This window comes from Indicator indicator, chromosome 12 (assembly GCF_027791375.1).
Source record: "Indicator indicator isolate 239-I01 chromosome 12, UM_Iind_1.1, whole genome shotgun sequence".
Lineage (NCBI taxonomy): Eukaryota > Metazoa > Chordata > Aves > Piciformes > Indicatoridae > Indicator > Indicator indicator.
Window position 1 is genome coordinate 24,189,237 of NC_072021.1, and position 22,461 is coordinate 24,211,697.

Sequence of the window (22,461 nt, forward strand, 5' to 3'; positions counted from 1 at the left end):
GAAGACCAGGGAGGTTGGAAGAGGATGGAGGAGACCCATCTAATGGGACCACATCCCTATCAACAGGAGCTCCACCATCTCCATTGGGGTTGGGTCTCTGGCTGAGAGCAGAGCTGTGGGGCAGCCATGGGGCAGGGAGGACAACCAGGGCCAGGAGAAGACATCAGTGCTGAGCTGAGTTGGTGTCGAGCACTTGGAGAACATAGGACATCAAGCACCAGAGCATCCCAGTGCCAGGAGAGGCCCAGTCCACAGACACTGCTGGGGGCATCTGATGGTGGAGCTGGGTGCACCAAGGGGTGGGTGCTGGTGGGGGGCCCTTAGGGAGTTGTGGCCCAGGGTTGGTTGTCCACCATGGGGTGGTGGAGGAGCTGGGCAGGGCCCCAACTCACCATGTGTTGGCACCACCAGACCTGTCTCAGAATCCCTCAGGTCTGCTTGGCCTTGCTGGGCTCAACACAGAACACATCATCTGCTCCTGGCCTTTAAAGACCCATCCTGACACCCATCATCTCTGCATGGCCCTGCTGGACTCATCTCGATGTCCATCACTTTCCTTTGCTCCTGCCGGACCCATCTTGGCTCCCATCATCTCTTCTTGCTCCTCCTGGACCTATCTTGGTGCCCATTATCTCTGCTTGACCTTGCTGGGCCCATCTTGGTGCCTGTCATCTCTTCCTGCTCCTTCCTGATCAACCCAGCTTGGTACTCATCATCTCCTGCTCCTCCTGGGCCCATCTTGGTGCCCATCATCTCCTCCTGCTCCTGGCCAACCCGTCATGGCACCCATCATCTGGTCCTCCTGGACCAATCTTGGCACCCATCTCAGCACCCATCTCCAGATCCTGAACCCATCTTGGCACTCATCACCTCCTGGTCCTGGCCAACATCTTGGTGCCCCTCATCTCTGCTCAACTGTACTGGGCCCATTTTGGTGTCCTTCATCTCATTCTCCTGGCCAGCTCATCTTGGCATTCATCAATTCCTTGTCCTCCCGGACACATCTTGGTCCCCATCATCTTCTCCAGGTCCTGTCCAATCTGTGTTGGCACCCATTTCCTCCAGGTCCTGCCCAACCAATGTTTGTACCCTCATCTGTGCTTGACCCTACTGCACCCATCTTGGGTCATCTCCCATCATCTCCTCCTGGTCCCATCCAACCCAGCTTGGCACCCATCTCCTCCTGCTCCTGGTCTATCCATTATCTCCTGATCTTCTTAGACCCATCCTGGGGCCTATCATCTCCTTCAGGTCCTGTTCAATCCACCTTGACATCCATCTGCTCCCAGTCAACCTGTCATATTCTGGTCCTCTTAGAACCATCTTGGTTCCCATCATCTCCTTCAGGTGCTGCTCAACCCATCTTGGCACCCATCTCCTCCTGCTCCTGGTCTACACATCATCTCCTGGTCCTCTTAGACACATCTTGGTGCCCATCATCTGCTCCTCCTGCACCACCCACCTGACCTCCTCCCATCCTCCCCCATCTCTGCCACTGGACCCCTCCCACACCCCATCCAGGAGGTGTCCCCCACCCCACAGATGCCCCCCAAGTGCCTTCAGGGCCAAGTGGGACCATGGTGGGCACCCATTGGACAGGTGGGGGGTAGCTGCTGGGTAAGCACCCATCAGAGGATGAAGATCTATAGGAGTTACTAATTAGGACCCCCCTAATTAAGCAACTGGGGGGAGGGGAGGGGGGAGAATGTCCCGAAAGTGGGGGTCTCCAAGACAGGGAGGTCCCCAGAAGGGGTGATCCTCAGGGTTGGGAGTCACCAGAGCATAAGCACTCTAGGGTATGGGACACCCAAAATGAAAGGGGGGGTCTCCAGGGTGATCCCTAGAGAGGGGAAAGTCCCTGGGAAGGGAGGGGGAGAGGGATTGGGGGTCACCCAAAATTGGGAGTCTCCAAGATTGGGGGGATCTCCAAAGATGGGGGAGTCACCGGAATGGGATGGGTGGTCCTCAGGATTGGGGGCACCAGAGCAGGAGCACTCCAGGGTGGAGGCACCGAAGTCTCCAGGGTGGTCCCAAGAACCCTGGGTCTGAAGGGGAGGGGGTTGCTGGGGGGGGGCACCCAAAATATGGTGGTGGGGTCCAGGTTCATCCCCAGGGGGCTGTCTCAAGAAGGGGGAGTCCCTAAGATTGTACCACCCAAAGTAGGGGGTCCCCAAGGAGAGGGGGGTGGAAGTCCCCAAGGAGAGGGGGGAGAAGTCCCCAAGGTGGGGGGGTTCCCCAGAGGGGGGCTTCCCAAAGTGTGGGAGTTCCCAAGGTGGGGAGGTCTCCCAGGTAGGAGCACCCCAGGGCTGGGAACGGTCACCCAAGGTGGAGGATGTCCACAAATGGGGGTATCCCCAGAAGGGGGGGTGGTCTCCAGAGTTTGGAGGGGTCACCCAACTCTACCTCCCAGCTCTGCTCACTGCCAGGGGATTGGGGGGACACACAAAAAACACAGTGCCAGGGGGGTCCTCACTACCCCCCCCTTAATTTCCAGTTAATTAAGGCTCATTAATTCCCCCCCACCCCCTGTTTTAGTCCCTTTTTGCCCCATTTTGGGTTTATTTATTGTTTAAAAAGGCAAAAAAATTCTATGAGGGACAAAAAAAATCCCTCCCCACCCCCCAAAATCCCACCCCAGGGGGCTGGGGGCGTGGCTTAAGGGGAGGGGGGACTCCTCTGATTGGGGGTTGCATAGAAGCCCCGCCCACCCCTTCCTAAACCCTCCCAAACCCACCAATCCCGGCGTGTGAATAAAGCAACGTATGGAGACAACCTCTGGAGAGCGGCGTGTTCACTCCGGAGCAGAAGGAGGGTGGGGGCTCTGTCGGGGCTGGGGCTACAAGGGGAGGGTCGCACTCTATGGGTTGTTCTGTATGGCCTATAGGCGACTGTGCAGCCCCCACCCAGGCCATACAAGCCCTAGAGGGGCATCATGGGTCATGCCCCACTGTGGAAATCATACAGGGACACCCCACCCAGGCCATGCATGCCATATAGCGTGTGTGAGGGTCATCCACCACCACACAACGGCCACGGGGACACCCCTCCCCAGGCCATGCATGCCATAGCGTGTGTGAGGGTCATCCACCACCACAACGGCCACGGGGACACCCCTCCCCAGGCCATGCATGCCATATAGCGTGTGTGAGGGTCATCCACCACCACACAACGGCCACGGGGACACCCCTCCCCAGGCCATGCATGCCATATAGCGTGTGTGAGGGTCATCCACCACCACACAACGGCCACGGGGACACCCCTCCCCAGGCCATGCATGCCATATAGCGTGTGTGAGGGTCATCCACCACCACACAACGGCCACGGGGACACCCCTCCCCAGGCCATGCATGCCATATAGCGTGTGTGAGGGTCATCCACCACCACACAACGGCCATGGGGACACCCCTCCCCAGGCCATGCATGCCATATAGCGTGTGTGAGGGTCATCCACCACCACACAACGGCCACGGGGACACCCCTCCCCAGGCCATGCATGCCATATAGCGTGTGTGAGGGTCATCCACCACCACACAACGGCCACGGGGACACCCCTCCCCAGGCCATGCATGCCATATAGCGTGTGTGAGGGTCATCCACCACCACACAACGGCCATGGGGACACCCCTCCCCAGGCCATGCATGCCATATAGCGTGTGTGAGGGTCATCCACCACCACACAACGGCCATGGGGACACCCCTCCCCAGGCCATGCATGCCATATAGCATGTGTGAGGGTCATCCACCACCGACACAACGGCCACGGGGACACCCCTCCCCAGGCCATGCATGCCATATAGCGTGTGTGAGGGTCATCCACCACCACACAACGGCCACGGGGACACCCCTCCCCAGGCCATGCATGCCATATAGCGTGTGTGAGGGTCATCCACCACCACACAACGGCCATGGGGACACCCCTCCCCAGGCCATGCATGCCATATAGCGTGTGTGAGGGTCATCCACCACCACACAACGGCCACGGGGACACCCCTCCCCAGGCCATGCATGCCATATAGCGTGTGTGAGGGTCATCCACCACCACACAACGGCCATGGGGACACCCCTCCCCAGGCCATGCATGCCATATAGCGTGTGTGAGGGTCATCCACCACCACACAACGGCCATGGGGACACCCCTCCCCAGGCCATGCATGCCATATAGCGTGTGTGAGGGTCATCCACCACTGCACAACGGCCACGGGGACACCCCTCCCCAGGCCGTGCATGCCATATAGCGTGTGTGAGGGTCATCCACCACCACACAACGGCCATGGGGACACCCCTCCCCAGGCCCTGTGTCCCCTGTAGGAGCACAGATGAGTCATCCACCACTATGCTGATCATAGAGGGAAGCCCTGCCCAGGCCATAGATCTCCTATGGGTCGTCCCCATCCCATAGCAGCTGTAGGGACACCCCACGCAGGCCATACATCCCCTATAGGGGTCTATGGAGCCCCCGGCCTGGCCATTACATCCCTGTAGGGGAATGTATGGGCACCCACACCACCCCCAGAGATCCCCACGTGCCGCAAGGGACTGCGGATGTCTCTAGGGCTCAGGATACCTGCGGCGGATGGGCGTCTACAGGGGGATCTGAGCATCTTCTAGGGTCTCTGGGTGCCTAGAGGCGGCTCCGGGCGTCTAGTGGGGGCTCTGGGTTCCGGTGGGCAACAAATTCCACCCGGAGCGGTCCGTCCGGAACCACTTCCGCCTGACTGCCGGCTCGCGGTGCCGTTACCACCATGAAGATACCAGCGGCCCGTTCCTTTCGCCTCCTTCCCAGGGCCTACGGGACGGCGGGGCCCGGGCTCGTTTACCAACAAGGACAGAGCCCCGAACCGCGAATCCGGGAGTATTTTTACTACATCGATCATCAGGGGCAGGTACGGCAACAGGAACAGGCCCTGGTACGGGCCTAGGCCTCGACCTCAGCACCGGCCCCGCCTCCTCCCGCTGCCGGAGCCGGTGTGTCCTTGGAAGGGGAGAACGGCTTCCGGCGGTAATGGGGTTTTTGAGTGGTCTTTGCCCATTTTTTGCAGCTTTTCCTGGATGACACCAAAGTGAAGAATTTCATCACTTGCTTCAAAGGTAGAAAACCTCCCCCGACATGACCCAGAATCGCTCAATTCGCTGTTATGGCTCTGTTCCTCCTGGGACTTAATGGGAGTGCTGTTGTTAAGCAAGGGGGGAGCATTAATGGGGGGGTGGATCCTTAATTAGGGTCTCATCTTTAATCAGGATCAAAGCCTTAATTAGAGTCCCATCCTCAGTCAAGACCTGAGCCTTAATTAGGGTCTGATCCTTATCAGGATTAAAGCCTTCATTGGGGTCTCATCCTTAATCAGATTCTCATACTTGATTTGGAGCTGATCTTTAATTGCAGGTTGATTGTGAGGATTATTAATGATACTTAATTAGTCATCCTTAATTGGCATCTTAACTTTAATCAGGATATTAATTGAGATCTCAGGATCCAATCCTTAATTGGGGTTTGATCCTTAACTGGAGTCTGATCCTTACCTGGGATCTCAGGATCCGATCTTGAATTGGGATTTGATTCTTAATTGGGGTCTGATCCTTAACTGAGATCCATCATTAATTAGGATCTCATCCTTAATTTGGTCTGATTTTAATTTTTACCCTTAAGTGGGGTCTGTTGTATCACCAAATGACTCCCCAAAATGGGGTCCCACCACGAACCAACCCCCCAAATTATGTCCCATCACCAAATAATCTCCCAACGTGGCATCTCACCACCATTAAGAGCACCCCAACACGGCATCCCACCACCAAACAACCGCCCAGAATGGGGTCCCATCTTGGAACACCCCTTCCCCCTAAAATGAGGTCCCATCACCAAACTGCCCGGAATGATGTCCCACCACCAAGCCCCGCTTCCCCACAGCTGGTTGCCCTCCTGGGATTGAGTTCCCCCTGGGTGGGGCAGTTGGTGGAGCAGGTTGGTGAGGTGCCCATCTCGTCCCTTCAGACGTGGCCTTCCTCAGCTTCTTCTTCAAGCGGCTGGAGCCCAATCGCAGTGGGCGCTACGAGAGCCACTTCCCCTTCCTGTCACGCTGCGGCCGCGAGCGCAACTTCCTGCGCTGTGAGGACCGACCCCTGGTCTTCACCCAGCTCCTGCCCGGCCCCGCTGCCAGCCAGCTCCTCTCCTACTGCGGCGGCGGCCAGAGCCTGGCGGTGCCCTTCCAGCCGCAGAGCCTGGCAATGGCACCGGCGAACGGGCGGCTCTACCACCCGGCGCCGGCCAGAGCAGGCGGCGTGGGCCTGGTGCGGTCTGCGCTGGCAGTGGAGTGGAGCTCCTGTTTCCAGTATGAGCAGGGCCCTGAGCAGCCCCCAACGCATTTCAACTGGGAGGGGCAGCGGTACCGGCTCACCGGGGAGCTGTTGCCACTGTTGGGTGCTAATGGAGACGAGGAGACGCTGGCTGTGCCTCTGGCACCACGGCAAGGATGAGGTGGGGGCATCCCAAATGTCACCGGCAGCTTTGTGGTGAGGGGTGGTGGAGATTGGCACCAGGTCATGGCAGAAGGGATGGTGCTGTGGGATGGATGCCGGCATGGTGGGTGCCACCATGGTGAGGTGGGTTCTGCCATGGTGGGTGCCACGATGGTGGGGACATTGCTGGCATGGTGGGTGCCACGATGGTGGGAAGGGTACTGCCATAGTCGGTGCCACAGTGGTGGGGTGGTGCTGGCACAGTGGATGCCACCAAGGAGGGCCAGGTACTGCTGAGGCAGGTGAGACAATGGTTGAGTGCTACCATGGTGGGGTGGATGGTGCCCTGATGAGGTGGACACTGCCCTGCTGGGTGTCATGATAATGGGGCGGTTGCCATGATAATTGGTGCCACAATGGTGGGGTGGGTGCTTCCCTAGTGGGTGCCACCACAGTGGTGTGAGTGCTGCCATGGCACCATGGGTGCCACCACGGTGACCATAACCCCCATTAAAGACTGACTGAATTCCCCCTTGGCCAAGCTTTGTTGTTTCTTCAATGCCAAGAGCCCCCCCAGGACACAGGGGCTACAGGAGAGGTTTGGGGTGCCTAGGCAGGAGCATGGCATTCCCATGGGGTCTGCCCATACAAAGCACCACAGTCACCACGTCACCTCCTGCTTGGTGGGAACTTTATTAACCAGCGTCCTGGTGGTGCTGAACCAGGGTCACTGCTTGCCACACAGTGGCCTCAACCCACAGTGAGGCACTGCCGGTGGAATCGGTGCCAGCAACAGTGAGATGGTACCAAAAAGCACCAGCATGAGGAGGGAGACACCAAAGATATGGATGGGAAGAAGGGTTGGGACACATGGGGATGCTGCAGTCACCGAGCTACAAGTCAAAGTAGTCGAGGGCCCCGTGCCGAGGCAGGTTGGTGGTCCAGACAGCGTCGGATCTACCAAGCTTCACCAGCAGCTGGCAGAGCTCAGCCTTGGCCGCGGTGAAACGCGCCCTGTCCACTGCGTCCTCGAAGAACCAGCCAGAGCCTGAGGGGGGCCGCAGGTGGTCGGTGATGTAGCAGTCCAGGGGGTAGGGGTAGATGACGAGGCGAAGGTGGGGGAGCGCCACGGTCTTCTCCAGCAGGACTTTGAGCGCTGGCGTGGAGAAGAGGTTGCCGAAAAGTCCCAAGCACTGCAGCTGGGAACAATGGCAAAGTGCCGGCAGCAGCTCATCCAGCTGGGAGTCCGTCAGCCGGCATTCCATGAGGTCCAAGTGGAGAAGCGAGGCTGAGATCTTCTCCAGAAGCTGCCGCAGTGGTTGAAGAAGAGCTTCAGTGAAATCGTGGCCGCTCAGGTCCAGCTTCCGCAGTGCTGGAGTGTGGAGGCTATGTCGAAGGTAGTTCAGGTCCTCGGGAAGAAGGGAACAAAAAGCCAGCTCCAGGCTTTCCAGGGGAGTCTGCAGGTCACTGCCAGGGTGAGAAGGTGCCGTGAGCTCACACCAAAGCTGGCACAGACCCACCAATGGATTAAACCTCATCATGGTGATGATGCCCAGATTGCCACCCGCATCGATCCCCAGCACGGCACGGAAAGAGCAAGGTGAGGACCAACTCCACCAAAAGCCTGAGAAGGTGCCTTCAGCTCACACCAAACCTGGCAGCATGCTGGGAAGGACCAACTAATGGATAAACCTCATGATGGAGATGATCCCCAGTTTGCCAAAGGCAAATCCATCTGGATCCCATCTCACCACAGCATGCAAACAGCAAGTCAAGGACCACCTCCACCAAAATCTTAACTGAGAAGGAGCTGTGAGCTCACACCAAAGATGGCACCACACTAGCATGGACCTGTTGATGGATTAAACCTCATCATGGGGATGATTCCCCCACCATGGCATGAAGGAGTGGTCAGGCATTGGAACAGGTTACCCAGGGAGGTGGTGGAGTCACCATCCCTGAAGATGTTCAGGAAACGTGTGGACGTGGCACTTGGGGCCATGGTGGTGTTGGGTTGAAGGTTGGACTCTTAGAGGCCTTTTCCAACCAAGACAATTCTATAACTCTGAAAAGAGCAAGTTGAGGACCAACTCCACCAAAACCTTACCTGAGAAGGTACTGGAGGTTCCCTGAAAGCCTGGAAGACCCAAAGTTGAGCTCCTTCAGCCCTGACAAACTCCCCAGCTGCCCGGCGAGCCGCCGGAGGCTGGCATCCGTCCCCGACACGAACCTCCGCACATCAACGTTGCTGTAGGGCAGGCGAAGGCTGAGGAGGTTGGGGAACCTGGTGAGGTGTGGCAAGACCACGCAGAGGCCAGAGAGTCCCAGGTTGTTGAAGCGGAGATCAACACGCCGCACACCGCAGGCGTCCAGGCAGTCCAGCATCGTCACCGTGCTGCCCACAGACAGCTCCTCGGCATGGAAGTCCCTGCACCTGAGGCGCAGCAAGCTGGTGGCATTGGCCTGGAGAGCGTCTCGTAGGACACCAAAGGACGTGCTGTTGACGAAGAGGTCGGCTCGGATCTCCACACCAAAGGGTTGTGGAGCTTCCAAAGCTCCCGAGGGACCTTTCCGACGTTTGGAGCCATGTTTCAAGTGCTCGTTTTGGTGTTTGGAGACCTCCAGACAAGCTTTGGCTAAAGCCACAGTGCCAGACCACAGGCTCATTCCTTCTGGGCCACCATGGACATCATCATCCGGCAGATCCAGCATGTCCAGCACCCGCAGGCAGCACCGCCTCTCACTGAGCAACAAGAAACTGGTGAGACGGTGGCCAAGGCAGGGTGAGGGTGCTGGGTTTGCTTTCCCCCCAACCTCACCAACCCACCAACTTCTTCCCACCACCAGCTCCAGGTCACCTCCACATCCCTCAGGAGGAAGAAAATGTCTCCTGCCCATCCTGGCAAGAGTTTGGCACCCACCTCACACCACGATCAGGCTCCTCCAACATCTGGCGGAGATGTGTCACGATGGCCAAGATGGTAGCTTGGACACAGAGCTTCCTTGGTAGCCCCTTGGGGCGACGCTGAAGGTGATGGTCAAGGTGAGCCAATAACCGTTGGAAGCTGAGGACTGGGAAGGGCCAAACAGCCACCAAATCCCGCACCACCAAGGTCCGGCTGTCCAAGAAGGCAGCACTGAAGAGGACAGGGTAGAGCTCATTGGGGAGGATGGCGAGTGCACGGCGGAAATCGGATTCATGGCTCACCAAGCGGCGAGCACAGAGGAACACCAAGGAGTCCATGATGGTACCTGGCAATGAGGTGGGGAGGACACAAGTCACTGGTGAGGTTGCGGGGAAAGCCCCAGCTGGGACCTTGCTCAGGTTGTGGGGTGGCCTTATGATAAAAAGTCAGTCTCATGGCAACCCCTAAGCCAAGATGTCCACACACCAAAGGGACCCCATGGCAGGAGGGTAGAGCCCCCCAACAAAGGGGCAGGATCCCTAACCCAGTTCCCCCCAAACCCAGGCTTCCAATTACAGGGACACCCAACAGCCCCATAACCCAGTTCCCCCATCACAGGGACACCCCTAATCCAGTACCCCCATCACAGGGACCACCCCTATCCCAGTGCGCCCCCATCACAGGGAGCCCCCTAGCCCAGTGCGCCCCCATCACAGGGACCACCCCTAGCCCAGTGCGCTCCCATCACAGGGAGCCCCCTAGCCCAGTTTCCCCATCACAGGGACGCCCCTAGCCCAGTTCCCCTCATTTCAGGGACCCTCCAAACCCAGCCCACCCTTTACAGGGACTTCCCGCAGCCCCCATAACCGAGCCTCTCCCACTACAAGCACACGCCCCCGCAAGCCCAGTTTCCCCCGTACAGCGATTCCCCTAACCCGGTTCCCAGCTACGCCCCACAGTCCCGCTAACCCAGTTCCCCCTGTTACAATCGCGACGACCTCCCCAACTCCCCGTCTCCCGAGATAGGGACCCCCACCCCCCGCCACTTACTCACGGCCGATACCTGCGGCTAGTCCCGTCCCCGCCACACTTCCGGGACTGCGCGGTAACGCCCCATCCCCTCTCTGCACCAATCAGAGAACGCCATCCCAAATAGAGGCGGGCTTGACTACGTCTCTCCATGATGCTGGGGCTTCTCACCCTCTCATTGGCTTCAGCCGCTATCCGTCAGAGTTTCCGCTCTTCCCACTGGCTGAAGCGCGGCGGGAGCGGGAAGTTCGCTCTCTCGCCGTCCTGAGACCCGGCCCTTTGAGTCTCCCCTTCCGGGGGGCTCCGGGGAGCCTCAGAACCGGTCCCTGAGACCCCAGAGAAACCGACCCTAGCTCGTTATGGCCGCCATGGAGCGGCAGCAGGAAGTAAAGGCCCTGCTGAAGCGGTGGGAAGCGGATTTCCTCCGGGAGCGGCAGAGGAAGGCTAGCCAGGTGGGGAGAGAAGGGGGTGAGCCCTTCCCAGGCGGGTGAGGGGCTCTGAGCTGCTCCCGGGTGGGCTGGGGGAGGCCTCAGGGCTGGTTCTGCCCCTTACCGGGATCCCGTCTGCTGCACCGGCGTCACCCCAGTATGGTCCCTGCTTCTTTGCCGCGACGTTAAAGCCTAGAGAAGGTCCCTGTCAGAGCCTGACCACAGCTCTGTAGGATTTTCCATAGGGCTTTTCCATAAGGCAGTTCCCTAAGGCTCTTCCATGCAGCTTTTCCATAAGTCACTTCCAGTATGCCCCCTGTACTGGGGCATTGGTGAGGCCACATTTTAAGAGTACTGGGATCAGTTTTGTGTTCCTCACTCCAAAAAGGACATTGAGGGGGTAGAGCAGGTCCAGAGAAGGGCAGCGAAGCTGGTGGAGGGCATGGGGAACATGGAGAAGGGTCTTGCAAACGAGGAGAAGGATCTGGAGAACATCTGAGGAGAAGCTGAGGGAACTGGAGGGGTTTGACTGGAGCAAAGGAGGCTGAGGAGAGACCTTCTGGCTTTCTACAACTCCCTGAAAGGAGGTTTGAGCCAGGCAGGTGGTTTTAACTGATGGGACAAGAGGAAATGGCCTCGAGTTGCTCCAGGAAAGGTTTAGGTTGGACATGAAGGACAGTTCCTTCATAGAAAGGTTTGTCCAGGCCTGGACTCCACCATGCTAGAGTCCCCATTCCTCGAGGGGTCTAAAAGCCATGGGGATGTGGTGCTGAGGGCCATGGTTTGGTGCTGGACTTGGCACCATTGGGTCAAGGATTCCTCTCCTTGCAGGCTGACGTTGAGGAGGCTCCAGAGGACATCAGACGTGAGTGTCAACCCTGCCACCTCTCACCCACCCAGAAGATCTTTTGGGGTCCTAGGTGAAGCTGTGGGTGCTTTTGGGTGGGGGTCACCACTTGTCCCAGCCCAAACCCTCACCATGGAGGGGGGTTTGACATCACAGGGAGGTTCTCTGGGGACATACCTGGGTGGGAGCTGCTGCCGTTCCCCAATAAGGACTAGAATGTCCCCAAAATTATCCCAGGGCTCTACAAGGAGTACAAGACACTGAAACAGCAGAAAAAGGAGATGGATCCCACCAGGATCAGCTCTTCCAGCCCCCAGGAACATCAGGAGACTCCAGCCATGGAGGAGGTACTGGAGAAATCCCCTTTTTGGGCTTTGGGATTTGTCTCCAGGAGCATCAAACCCCCTGAGATTCATCCTGCATTTGAGGTTTGGGGGGGAAGGTTTGGATTTAGCAGGTTTGGGGTTGGAAAAGTTGGGATTTAGGAAGTTTTGGCGTGAAAATGTTGGGATTTAGCAGGTTTGGGTTCAGAAAGGTTTGGATTGTGCTGGTTTGGGATTGGAGAAGTTCGGATTTAGTAAGATTTGGGATGGAAAAGTTTGGATTTATCAGGTTTTGGGTTGGAAAAGTTTGAATTTAGAAAGATTTGGGATAGAAAAGTTTGGATTTAGCAGGTTTTAGGATTTAAAAGTTCAGATTTAACATGTTTTGGGATGTAACAGTTTGGATTTAGGAGGTTTGGGGATGAAAATGTTTGGATTTAGGAAATTTTAGCATTTTTAAAGTTTGGATTTAACAGGTTTGGGGATTTTAAATCTTGGATTCAGTATTTTTGGGGATGAAAACGTTTGGATTTCATAAATTTGGGGATTTGAAAGTTTGGATTTATCAGGTTTGGGGGGCATAAAGGTTCAGATTTAGCAGGTTTGGGGATGAAAATGTTCAAATTGGGCAGGTTTGGGATAAAGAGGTTCAAATTTATCAGGTTTGAGAATGCACAGGTTTAAATTTAAGCTGTCTGGGGATTGAACAGTTGGGATTTCCCAGATGCTGGGGTTGAATTTCAAGGTCTGAGGTCTTGTTCCAGGTGCCAGACTCTGGGTTTTGGGGCGCACACCTGAACCGCCAGCCCAGAGCCCCCAGGCCCAGCCGCTGTGCCCGTGCCATGCCCAAAGGCTCCACCGAGTTCTATGGCATGAGGCTGAAATCCAACCTGGCAGCTGCTGGCAAGGTCAGGGATGGCTGGGACAAGTTTTCCCTCAAGCTTCTCCTCACCTTTTTTGTCCCCTCTCCTGCCAGAGACCCTCAAAATCATTCCCTTACTGCCCAAGCCTCCCAAAATTGTTCCCCTCTTGCCAGAGACCCCAAAAATTGCAACTCCCACCTCACCAGAGCCACTCAAAATCTCATCCCCCTCCTGCCCAAGCCCCTCAAAATTGTTCTTCTCTTGCCAGAGACAACCAAAATTGCCCTCCTCACTAGAGCCACTCAGAATCTCAGCTTCCTCTTGCAAGAGCCCCCAAATTGTTCTGCTCCTGCCCAAGCCCCTTGAAATTTCCCCCACTGCCAGAGCCTCCCCCAAATCTCATTCCCCTTCTGCCAGACCCCCACAATCATTCCTCTCCTGCCAGAGCCCCCCAGCACCTCAGCCCTCTCCTCCCAGAGCCCCACCTCACTCTTAACCAGAGCTGGGGAACACTCCAAACCCCAGTGCAGGTTCCATCTTGTTTGGAGGTGGGGCGAGGAGCTTTGGAGGACAATCTGACCCACATCTGTCCTTCCTCCATCCCCACCAGGAGACACCCCTGACCCCAAGGAGGATCCCAATTCCCAGGAGGACCCCAGCTGTCCCCAAACTTCAGCCAGATCTGGGGACAAGTGACAAGGCCCCATCCCCAGCACCTTCACAGAGTGAAGAAGACGAGCCAGGAGACCTCGTCCTTCCTCCTTCAGTGTCAGGGCTGGCCCCCATCATCCTCACAGCAGGTTTGAAGCCCTCCCAGACACACCCTCCCAGTAAACTTCAGCAGCTGAAGCAGACAGTGGCACAGAGACTGGGCTCACTGGATCGTGCCTGGCTGCAGAGGTGCCAGGGGACGCTTGGTGACAAAGGGACAATGCTGGAGGACACATTGGAGCGGGGAGAGACCCAACAGGCCCCCTCAAAGCAGGACAAAGGTGTTGGGGAAGCGTTGGTGGGAGACTCCATGAGGAAAAGGCCACGTGGAGATGGTGGAGATGATGGGGACAATGTGGTGGCACCGGCAAAGCTCCAGAGATGCTGCCAAAGCTCAACCGAGGGAGTATTTGGTGCTGCCAAGAAGCTGAAAGAAAGCAAGGAGGAAGAGGAGGAGGAGAAAGAGCATGTGGCAAGCCAAATGGAGGGCAAGAAGGTGCCATATCCCTCAGAGAACATCCTGGGGGAGATAGAGGAGGAGGACAAGAAGCGGCCCAGAGTCACCCGTGGAGCCAGTGCTGCCAGGTAGGTACTGAAGCACCAGCTGCTTTTTCCCTAAATCCTCTTTTTATGTTATTTGGGGTGGGAAGGAATAAATTTGGGTTTTTTTTAGCTCAGTTTTCTTATTTGTGATGATTTTTGCCACCTCCTAAGCCTCCTTGTTGTCTTTGCTGGCATTTTGGGGTAAAACATGGAGATTCTGACCTTCAAAGCGATTCTGTGGGTGCTGGATGAGGACTGAGCACCCTTGGTTGGGAGATGACATTAAATTGGGTGGGAGTGTTGACCTGCTGGAGGGTGGGGAGGTTCTACAGAGGGATCTGGCCAGGCTGGATCGATGGTACAAGGCCAGTGGGGTCAGGTTCAACAAGGACAAGGCCAAAGGGATGAGGTTCAACAAGGCCAAGTTCTGGGTGCTGCACTTGGGTCACAGCAACCCCATGAAGGCTCCAGGCTGGGGGCAGAGTGGCTGGAGACTGCCCAGTGGAAAAGGACCTGGGGGAGTTGGTCAGCAGTGGCTGGAGATGAGCCAGAGCATGCCCAGGTGGCCAAGAAGGCCATGAGCATCCCAGCTTGGATCAGAAACTGGTCATCAGGACCGGGACAGGGATTGGACTGGGCACTGGTGAGGCCACACCTGAGTCCTGGGGTCAGTTTTGGGGCCCTCCCTCCAAGAAGGACATTGACAGGCTGGAGCAGGTCCAGAGAAGGCCAACAGAACTGGTGAAGGCCAGGAGAAGAAGGAGTAGGGTGTGTGAGAACTTGTGAGGAGCAGATGAGCAACCTGGGGGTGTTGAGACTGGAGCAAAGGACACTGAGGAGAGACCTTCTGGCTCTCTGCAACTCCTTGAAAGAAGGTTGGCGTGAGGTGGGAGGTGAGATCTCTTGTCCTAAGTGATAGGACAAGAGGAAATGGCCTCAAGTTGCCCCAGGGGAGGCTTAGGTTGAACACGAGGAACAATTTCTTCATGGAATGGTTTCTCCAGGCCTGGCCCAGGCTGCCCAGGGCAGTGGTGGAATCCCCATCCCTGGAGGGGTTTCAGAGCCGTGGATGTGTGGTGCTGAGGGCCATGGTTTAGTGGCCATGGTGGTGTTGGGTTGATGGTTGGACTCAATGACCTCAGAGGTCTTTTCCCACCCACCCCACGCTCAGCTTCTCTCTCCCCAGAGCCCCTCGGCTGAGCCGTGGCAACTTCGTGCGGCTCAACCTGAAGAGCAGATCCCACGTCCGCGGCTTCGCCCTGCGCGGGCTGTGGCTCCGCAGGCAGGTAAGGGCCCGGCCCCGGCCCCACCTTGAGTGCCTTTTGTTTCCCACTTAGGGAATTTATTTTCCTTTCCTTCCCTTGATTTCACCTTTATTTCACCTTCATTGTCCTTTATTTAAACCTCACTTCCCTGTATTTTCCCTGTTTCCTTTGATTTCCCTTGATTTTACTTTATTTAAACTTCCCCTTGATTTCCCTCCTTGGCTTCCCTTTGACTCCCTTGGTTTTCCCCCTTGGTTTTTCCCTTTCCTTTTCCCCTGGATTTTTTCTTTGATTTTTTTTTTCCTTGCCTTTTTTCCTTGCCCTTTCACTTGCCGTTTTCCCTCGATTTTCCATCAATTTTCTCTCAAATTTTCCCTCAATTTCCTTTGATTTTTCCCTGATTTCCCCTTTATTTCCCCCCCTCATTTCCCTGCCTCTCCCCTCGCAGGCCCTGAAGCAGAAGTGGCAGCGGAAGTGGAGCAGCTCCACAGCCCTGGGCCGCAGCTCCGACCTCTGCTTCCGCTGCGGTGGTGCCGGCCACTGGGCCTCAGCCTGCCCGGGGCGAGGTGAGGAGTAGCTGGGAGCAGGGAGAACATCCTGTGGGAAGCCCAGCCGGGCTCTTGGATTTGAGGAGGGCTGTGATTCCTCCCTGGCAGGGATGGCTCCAGGTGTGCTGCCAGTGGAGAGCAACCACAACGGTGAAGAGGAAGAGGAGGAAGAAGACGACCCTCCACTTCCCACACTGGAGGAAGTGGCTCGTCGGACCAACAGCGTCTGCCCGGAGCTCTGTGGTGAGGCCTGACCTGCTCTGGGAGCATTTTCCTGTCCCTGTGGTAAGGTTGTGCTCCTAGGAAGTCTGCTTTGGGCTCCTTTTGGACCATTTTGCCCCTTTGGAGGCCATTTTTAGGTCCTTTTTGGTCATTTCACCCCCTTTCAGGCCACTCTGTGCTCCTTTTGCATTTTTTATGCCTTTTTGTGCCATTTTGGGCTCCTTTTGGGCCATTTTATCCCTTTTTGGGCCATTCTGGGCTCTTTTTGGTTGCCTTTCAGGCCACTGTGGGCTCCTTTCAGGCCAGCTGAACTCCTAGGCCAATTTAGCTCTTTTTAGATGCCTTTCAGGCCATTTGATCCTGTTTGGGGCCATTCTAAGCTCACTTCTGGCCATTTTAGACTCCTTTTGGGATGTTTTGGGTCATTTCATTCACCTTTTGGGCTCCTTTTGGGGTGTTTCTGGGCTCATTTGGCATCCTTTTTAGGTGCCTTTTGGGCCATTCTGGGCTCCTGGGACCATTCTGAGCTCCTTTTGGGCCATTTGGGGTCCTTTTGGGGCCATTTTATCTTTTCTTGGCTAATTTAGGCTCCTTTTGGGTGCCTTTAAGGTCACTTTGGCTTATTTTAGGCAAGTTTATCCCTTTCTAGGCCACTCTGGGATTCTTTTGGGCCATTTCATCCCTTTTTTTGGTCATTCTGGGTTCCTTTTAGGTGCCTTTTGGGCCATTTTGGACTCCTTTTGGGCAATTTTATCCCTTTTTAGGCCATTCTGCAACAGGATGGGAAATTGCTCCCCATGGATCCTAACTTTTCCACCTTCATCCCTGGCAGAGAGCAGAAGCAGCAGGATGAGTCTGGAGATACCAACTTATGTGGATGTGAGGAGACCAACATATGAGCCACCTGCTCCCCCTGCACCTGTGGAGCCCTTCTATGAGCCAGGGACCATCCAAGGTGAGGCCAAGGGGCTTTGTCCCCTCACATCCCCTCTTGTCCCACCCCTACATCATGTCCTTGTCTCCACAGAGACCCCAGCTGAGGTGATTAAGGCTCTGAAGGCCCTGGGCTACAGCTCCTTCCGCCCGGGCCAGGAGGTAGCCATCATGAGGATCCTCTCAGGTGGGTTTGGTGTCCCCACCACCTCCATGGAGTTCAGGCTCCTTGAGAGGCAGCTGGATTGTCTCCAGGTGATGTCTCCAACCCTTTTTCTGTCAGGTCTGTCCACATTGGTGGTGTTATCGACAGGGATGGGTAAGTCCTTGTGCTACCAGCTCCCTGCTTACCTCTACCACAAGCGCTCCAAGTGCATCACCTTGGTTGTCTCCCCACTGGTGTCCCTCATGGATGACCAGGTACCACTTGATTATCCCAGTTTTCCCAGTCCAGCCGCTTCTGGCTACGCCCCAAATGGGGAAGTGGTCACCGGAGATGGTTGTGGCTTCTCTTCCAGGTCTCAGGGTTGCCACCATGCCTTAAAGCTGCCTGTGTCCACTCCAACATGGCCAAATCCCAACGGGAAGCAGTGATGGAGAAGGTGAGAATCTCTGCAATCTCCAGGGAAGAACCAGTGAGATGGTCCTGGTGCTGTCATAACCCTGATCCTGGTGTTCCTGGCTCCCATAGGTGAGGCAGGGTGAGGTGCAGGTGCTGCTGCTCTCTCCTGAAGCTGTGGTTGGTGGATCAGGATCAGGATCAAGCTACCTCCCCTCTGCTGACCGCTTGCCACCCGTGGCTTTCGCCTGCATCGATGAAGCTCACTGCTTGTCCCAGTGGTCCCACAACTTCCGGCCCAGTTACCTGCGGCTCTGCAAGGTGTGAGAGGTGGTGCAATCCCTGTCCAGAGGAGCCCCAAAGGGGCCAAAAGGCACCTAAAAGCAGCCCAAAATGGATAAAATTACTCAAAAGGAGCCCAGAATAGCACAAAAGGAGGTCCAAATGACCCAAAAAATAATAAAATAGCCCAAAAAGGAGCCCAAAAGGGGATAAAGCGGCCTAAAGGGAGCCTAAATTGGCTGAAAAGGAGCCCAAAGTGGCCTAAAAGCAGCAGAAAATGGCCCAAAACGTGAATAAAAAGAGGCCAAAATGGCCTGAAAGGACCCTAAATTGTCCCAAAAGGTGCTTAAATTGTGCCCAAATTACCCAAAAGGAGCCAAAATGACCCAATATAAGCCCAAAATGACACTAAAATGCCCCAAAAGGCACATAAAAGGAGCCTGAAAGGGCCCAAACGGAGTTCAAAATGCCCCCAAAGACCTCGAAGGGTCCAGAGCCCAAACTGTCCCGGAAGGTCACACTTTTCCCTCTCCTCCTGGCAGGTGCTGCGGGACCGCCTGGGAGTGCGCTGCTTCCTGGGGCTGACAGCCACTGCCACGCTGGGCACAGCGCGGGACGTGGCACAGCACCTGGGCATCCCGCCCCAGGAGGGCATCCCGCTGCGCTCTGCCGCCGTGCCCCACAACCTCCACCTCTCGGTCTCCATGGACAGGGACAGGGACCAGGTGAGGGGCAAGGATGGAGATGCATAGACCACAGGGTTTAGAGTTGGAGAAGGGCTGGAGGATGAGGGGAAGGGGCTGGAGCCAGAGGTTCTAGAGAACAATGGGATTTGTTGCTCTGCTGCTGGACTCCAAGTGGATCTTGTAGGACAGAAGATCCCAACCGTTTCAGGGCAGCCTTCAAGCCTTTCTCTGCCCACAGGCCCTTATCTCCCTGCTGCAAGGGGAGCGTTTTGGGGACCTCAACTCCATCATCATCTACTGCACGCGGCGGGAGGAGACGGTTCGGATCGCAGCACTCATCCGGACCTGCCTCCAGGGAACGGCACTCCGGGAACCCACCGGAGCCAGGGAGCCAGCCCACGGTAGTGCTGGGAGGAAGAAAGTGAAGGGTAAGTGCCCAAAAGAAGCCCAGATTACCCCAAAAGGAGCTAAAACGGCCCAGAAGGCACCCAAAGTGACCTGAAATTAGTCCAAAATAGCCTCAAAGGAAACAAAACAGTCCAAAAAAAGTCTTTAAGTAGTCTGAAATTAGCTCAAAATGGTCCAAAAGGAGCTCAAGTGGTCTGAAGTGAGCCCAAAATGGCCCAAAAGGAGACCAAAAGAAGCCCCAAATGACCTGAAATCAGCCCTACATGGCACAGAAGGCACCAAAATGGTCCAAAATTAGCCCAACATGGCCCAAAAGTAGCCTGAAATGAGCTCAAAGTGGTCCAAAAGGAGCTGAAATGAGCCCAAAGTGGTTCAATAGGAGATAAAATAGCCTGAGATGAGCCTAAAATGTTCCAAAAGTAGCCCAAAATGGCCCAAAAGGAAAAAAAAATACCTCAGAAGAGCCAAAATGAGTCCCAAATGGCCCAGAAGGAGCTTAGTGGCCAAAAAGGAGCCTGAAATGGCCCAGAAGGAGCCCAAAATGTCCTGGAAGGAGCCCATAATGGGCTAAAATGTTCCAAAAAGATCCAAGAATGGCCTGAAGGAATCCTAGAATGGCCCCAGAGAAGCCCAAAATCACCCCAAATGGTGCAGAAGAAGACCAAAGGAAGCCCAAAACGGTCAAAAAGAGGCTGAAGTGCTCCCAAGGGATCCCAGGATGGTCCTAAGAGGGCTCAAAATGTGTCCAAAAGGAACCCAAAGCGGTCCAAAAGAAGCCCAAAATGTCCTGGAACGTTCCAACATGTCCCCAGACTACCCCAAAATCCCAACTTCTGCCCCATCCCACCTTCTCTTCCCCATCTTCCCAGCCAGGAGCCTGCATCCCACCTGGTTGGCTGACTCGTACCACGCCGGCTTGTCCGCTGCGGAACGTCGCCGTGTGCAGAAGAACTTCATGAGCGGCCACCTCCGTGTGGTGGTGGCCACGGTGGCTTTTGGCATGGGCTTGGACAAAGCTGACGTCCGTGGTGTTGTCCACTACAACATGCCCCAGAACTTTGAGAGCTACGTCCAGGAGATCGGAAGGGCCGGCCGGGATGGACAACCAGCTCATTGCCACCTCTTCCTGGATCCAGAGGTACCACCAGCAGGATCTGGGAGGCGAGGGTCTCCTACATTTTGAGGAGGTGTCTCCTAGTGTTTGGAGGTCTTCTCATTTTTGTCTCACCAGGCTGGGGATCTCCATGAGCTGCGGCGTCACATTTATGGTGACACGTTGGATTTCTTCACCGTCAAGAAGCTGGTGGAGAAGGTTTTTGCTCCTTGCAAGTGCCTGGAGCTGCACCAGAAAAGGCAGGAGGTCATGAAGGTGAGGAAGAGGGGATGAAAGCTTCCTCTTCCAAGGGGAAAGGGCTGGAGGTAGAGGAGGAGAAGGGCTTGGAGATGGAGGAGGAGTTGTCTGGAGGACAAGAAGGGTCTGGAGCAGGAGGCAGGAGTGTCCCCATTCTCTCACTTGATGATTGTCCCTGGCAGGACAAGGAGATGGAGGACACAAAGCTGACCATGAAAGAAGAGGAGAAGAACAGTGACCAACGGATCTGCTACATGCATGAGCGCACCATCCCCATCCACCAAACGGTGGAGTTCTTGGACATACGGGAGGAAGGTGAGGAGGAGGAGGAACCAGCTTCATGTCATGGAGGCATGGTGGGTGATGAGTCTTTGGTGAGTGATAGGTCTTTGGTGTCACAAGATCTTGGTGGGCACTAGGTGTTGGTGATGGCTCTTGGTGGGAGACCCTTGGAGACTCCCATGGGACTGAAGATCCCTCCACATCTCCCGGCTCTCCTCTCCTCCAGGAATTGAGACCCTCCTGTGCTATCTGGAGCTTCACCCACAGCGTTGGTTGGAGGTCCTGCACCCCACCTACTCCCGGTGCCGACTGCAGTGCTACGGCGGCTCCCGGCAGCTGCGGGACGTGGCACAGAGGTTGGAACCACACCACCTGTAGAACCACCACCACCTGCAGCAGGTGGGACCCAGAATGTGTCTCCAGGCTGCGTTGATGGTAAATTTCTTGGTATCTTCTGTCCCTCAGCTCTCCGCCTGTTGCTGTGTTCCTGGCTCGGGAGCGGCTGGAAGGGAGGGAGTGGAGCCATGGAAGCTCCTTGGAGTTTGATGTGGTCACCTTGAGTGACTCCATGGGCTGGGAGGTGGCCTTGGTGAAACGAGACCTGCGGCAGCTTCAGTGGGACCAGCGGCTGCAGAAAGGTACCTCTGGTGGGCACTGGGGCCTTGGTGGGCACCAGGGCTTAGAGGGCAATGGATCTTGGTGTCATGGGGTCTTGGTGGGTGCCATATCTTGGTGACACCAGATCATGGTGGGTGTCAGGTCTCAGTGAGTGTTGGATGTTGGATCTCCACAAGCTCCATGTTTCGGTTGCCACATCTTGTTGAGCACCACCTCAAACAGCTCTTGGTGCCTTTAGGTAGTAGCAGGAAGGGTAAAAGTGGGGTCCTGGTGGAGTTTGATGACCTCTCCTTCCACTTCCGTGCCTATGGTGACCTCAGCACTGATGAGCTGGACTCTGTTTGCGACTTCCTCCACCAGCGGGTGGTGGCCAGGGAGAAGACAGCCCTCGGCCAACTCCGTGCCTGCTTCCGAGCCTTCCAGAGGTAAGAGAAGACCAAAACCTCTGCAGCCCCATCCATGGTGGCCCCACCCTCCTGATCCTCCCAGTCTGATTCTGGGAAGGGCAGAAGGTTGACACCAGGGCACAGTGTGGCCTTCCAGACCTGGGGGCCTCATGCTGAGGAGGAGAAGGAGGAGAGAAGCTCTCGGTTGAAGGCTCTGCTCAGCGACTACTTTGAAAAGGAACCTGATGGCTGTGAGGAGGAGGAGGAGGAAGAGGAAGAGGTGGAACATCTTGGTGACCCTCGAGTGAGCAAATCTTTAACTGGGGAGCTGTGGATGAGTTTGGGGTGAGGAAGAAGAGGGTGGTGACCTCCCAGTGTCCTTCTCCTGGCAGATAGAGGGGCAGGAGGCCCAAATCCGGGCAGACATCCGCCACTTCCTGGACATCCGCCCTGAGGAGAAGTTCTCCGGCAGAGCCATCGCCAGGATCTTTCACGGCATTGGTGAGCAGCTTTTGGGGGAGGTCAGGCTGAGCTTCATCTCCACCACCTTCCAGACTTCTAACTGGGAACCGTCCACCCCCTACAGGCAGCCCCTGTTTCCCTGCCCAAGTTTTTGGCCGTGACCGACGCTTCTGGAGGAAACATCTCACCTTTGACTTCCACCGCCTCGCCCGCCTGGCCACCGAGGAGATCTTGGCCAGCAGGTGACACCGCCTGGAGCCACCACATCCTTAACATGCCACCTTTGACTTCCACTGCTTCATCCACTTGGCCACCATGGAGATCTTGGCCAGCAGGTGGCACAGCCTGGGGCTACC

At 56.1% G+C, this 22,461-nt stretch overlaps 3 protein-coding genes across 3 annotated transcripts; 2 read left to right on the forward strand and 1 right to left on the reverse strand.

The window, feature by feature from the left end:
- The first annotated feature begins 4,725 nt into the window (after positions 1 to 4,725).
- C12H8orf82 (chromosome 12 C8orf82 homolog) lies at positions 4,726 to 6,970 on the forward strand. Its single transcript, XM_054385526.1, has 3 exons — positions 4,726 to 4,883; positions 5,040 to 5,088; positions 5,990 to 6,970. Exons 1-3 carry the CDS (start codon positions 4,743 to 4,745, stop codon positions 6,469 to 6,471), a joined length of 672 nt encoding a protein of 223 aa, XP_054241501.1. The 5' UTR covers positions 4,726 to 4,742; the 3' UTR covers positions 6,472 to 6,970.
- Positions 6,971 to 7,346: 376 nt separating this feature from the next.
- On the reverse strand, positions 7,347 to 9,697 carry LRRC14 (leucine rich repeat containing 14). Its single transcript, XM_054385599.1, has 3 exons — positions 9,375 to 9,697; positions 8,561 to 9,190; positions 7,347 to 7,920 (listed from the first exon to the last, which is right to left on the reverse strand). The coding sequence occupies exons 1-3, from the start codon at positions 9,695 to 9,697 to the stop codon at positions 7,347 to 7,349; spliced, it is 1,527 nt and encodes a 508-aa protein (XP_054241574.1).
- Positions 9,698 to 10,756: 1,059 nt separating this feature from the next.
- On the forward strand, positions 10,757 to 22,351 carry RECQL4 (RecQ like helicase 4). Its single transcript, XM_054385414.1, has 25 exons — positions 10,757 to 10,840; positions 11,648 to 11,681; positions 11,901 to 12,010; positions 12,751 to 12,894; positions 13,460 to 13,766; positions 13,809 to 14,145; positions 15,290 to 15,389; positions 15,817 to 15,934; positions 16,025 to 16,159; positions 16,971 to 17,093; positions 17,166 to 17,258; positions 17,355 to 17,491; positions 17,590 to 17,673; positions 17,763 to 17,951; positions 18,455 to 18,637; positions 18,837 to 19,002; positions 19,876 to 20,144; positions 20,238 to 20,375; positions 20,540 to 20,672; positions 20,866 to 20,995; positions 21,105 to 21,277; positions 21,496 to 21,682; positions 21,788 to 21,947; positions 22,036 to 22,144; positions 22,230 to 22,351. Exons 1-25 carry the CDS (start codon positions 10,757 to 10,759, stop codon positions 22,349 to 22,351), a joined length of 3,765 nt encoding a protein of 1,254 aa, XP_054241389.1.
- The last annotated feature ends 110 nt before the right edge of the window (positions 22,352 to 22,461 follow it).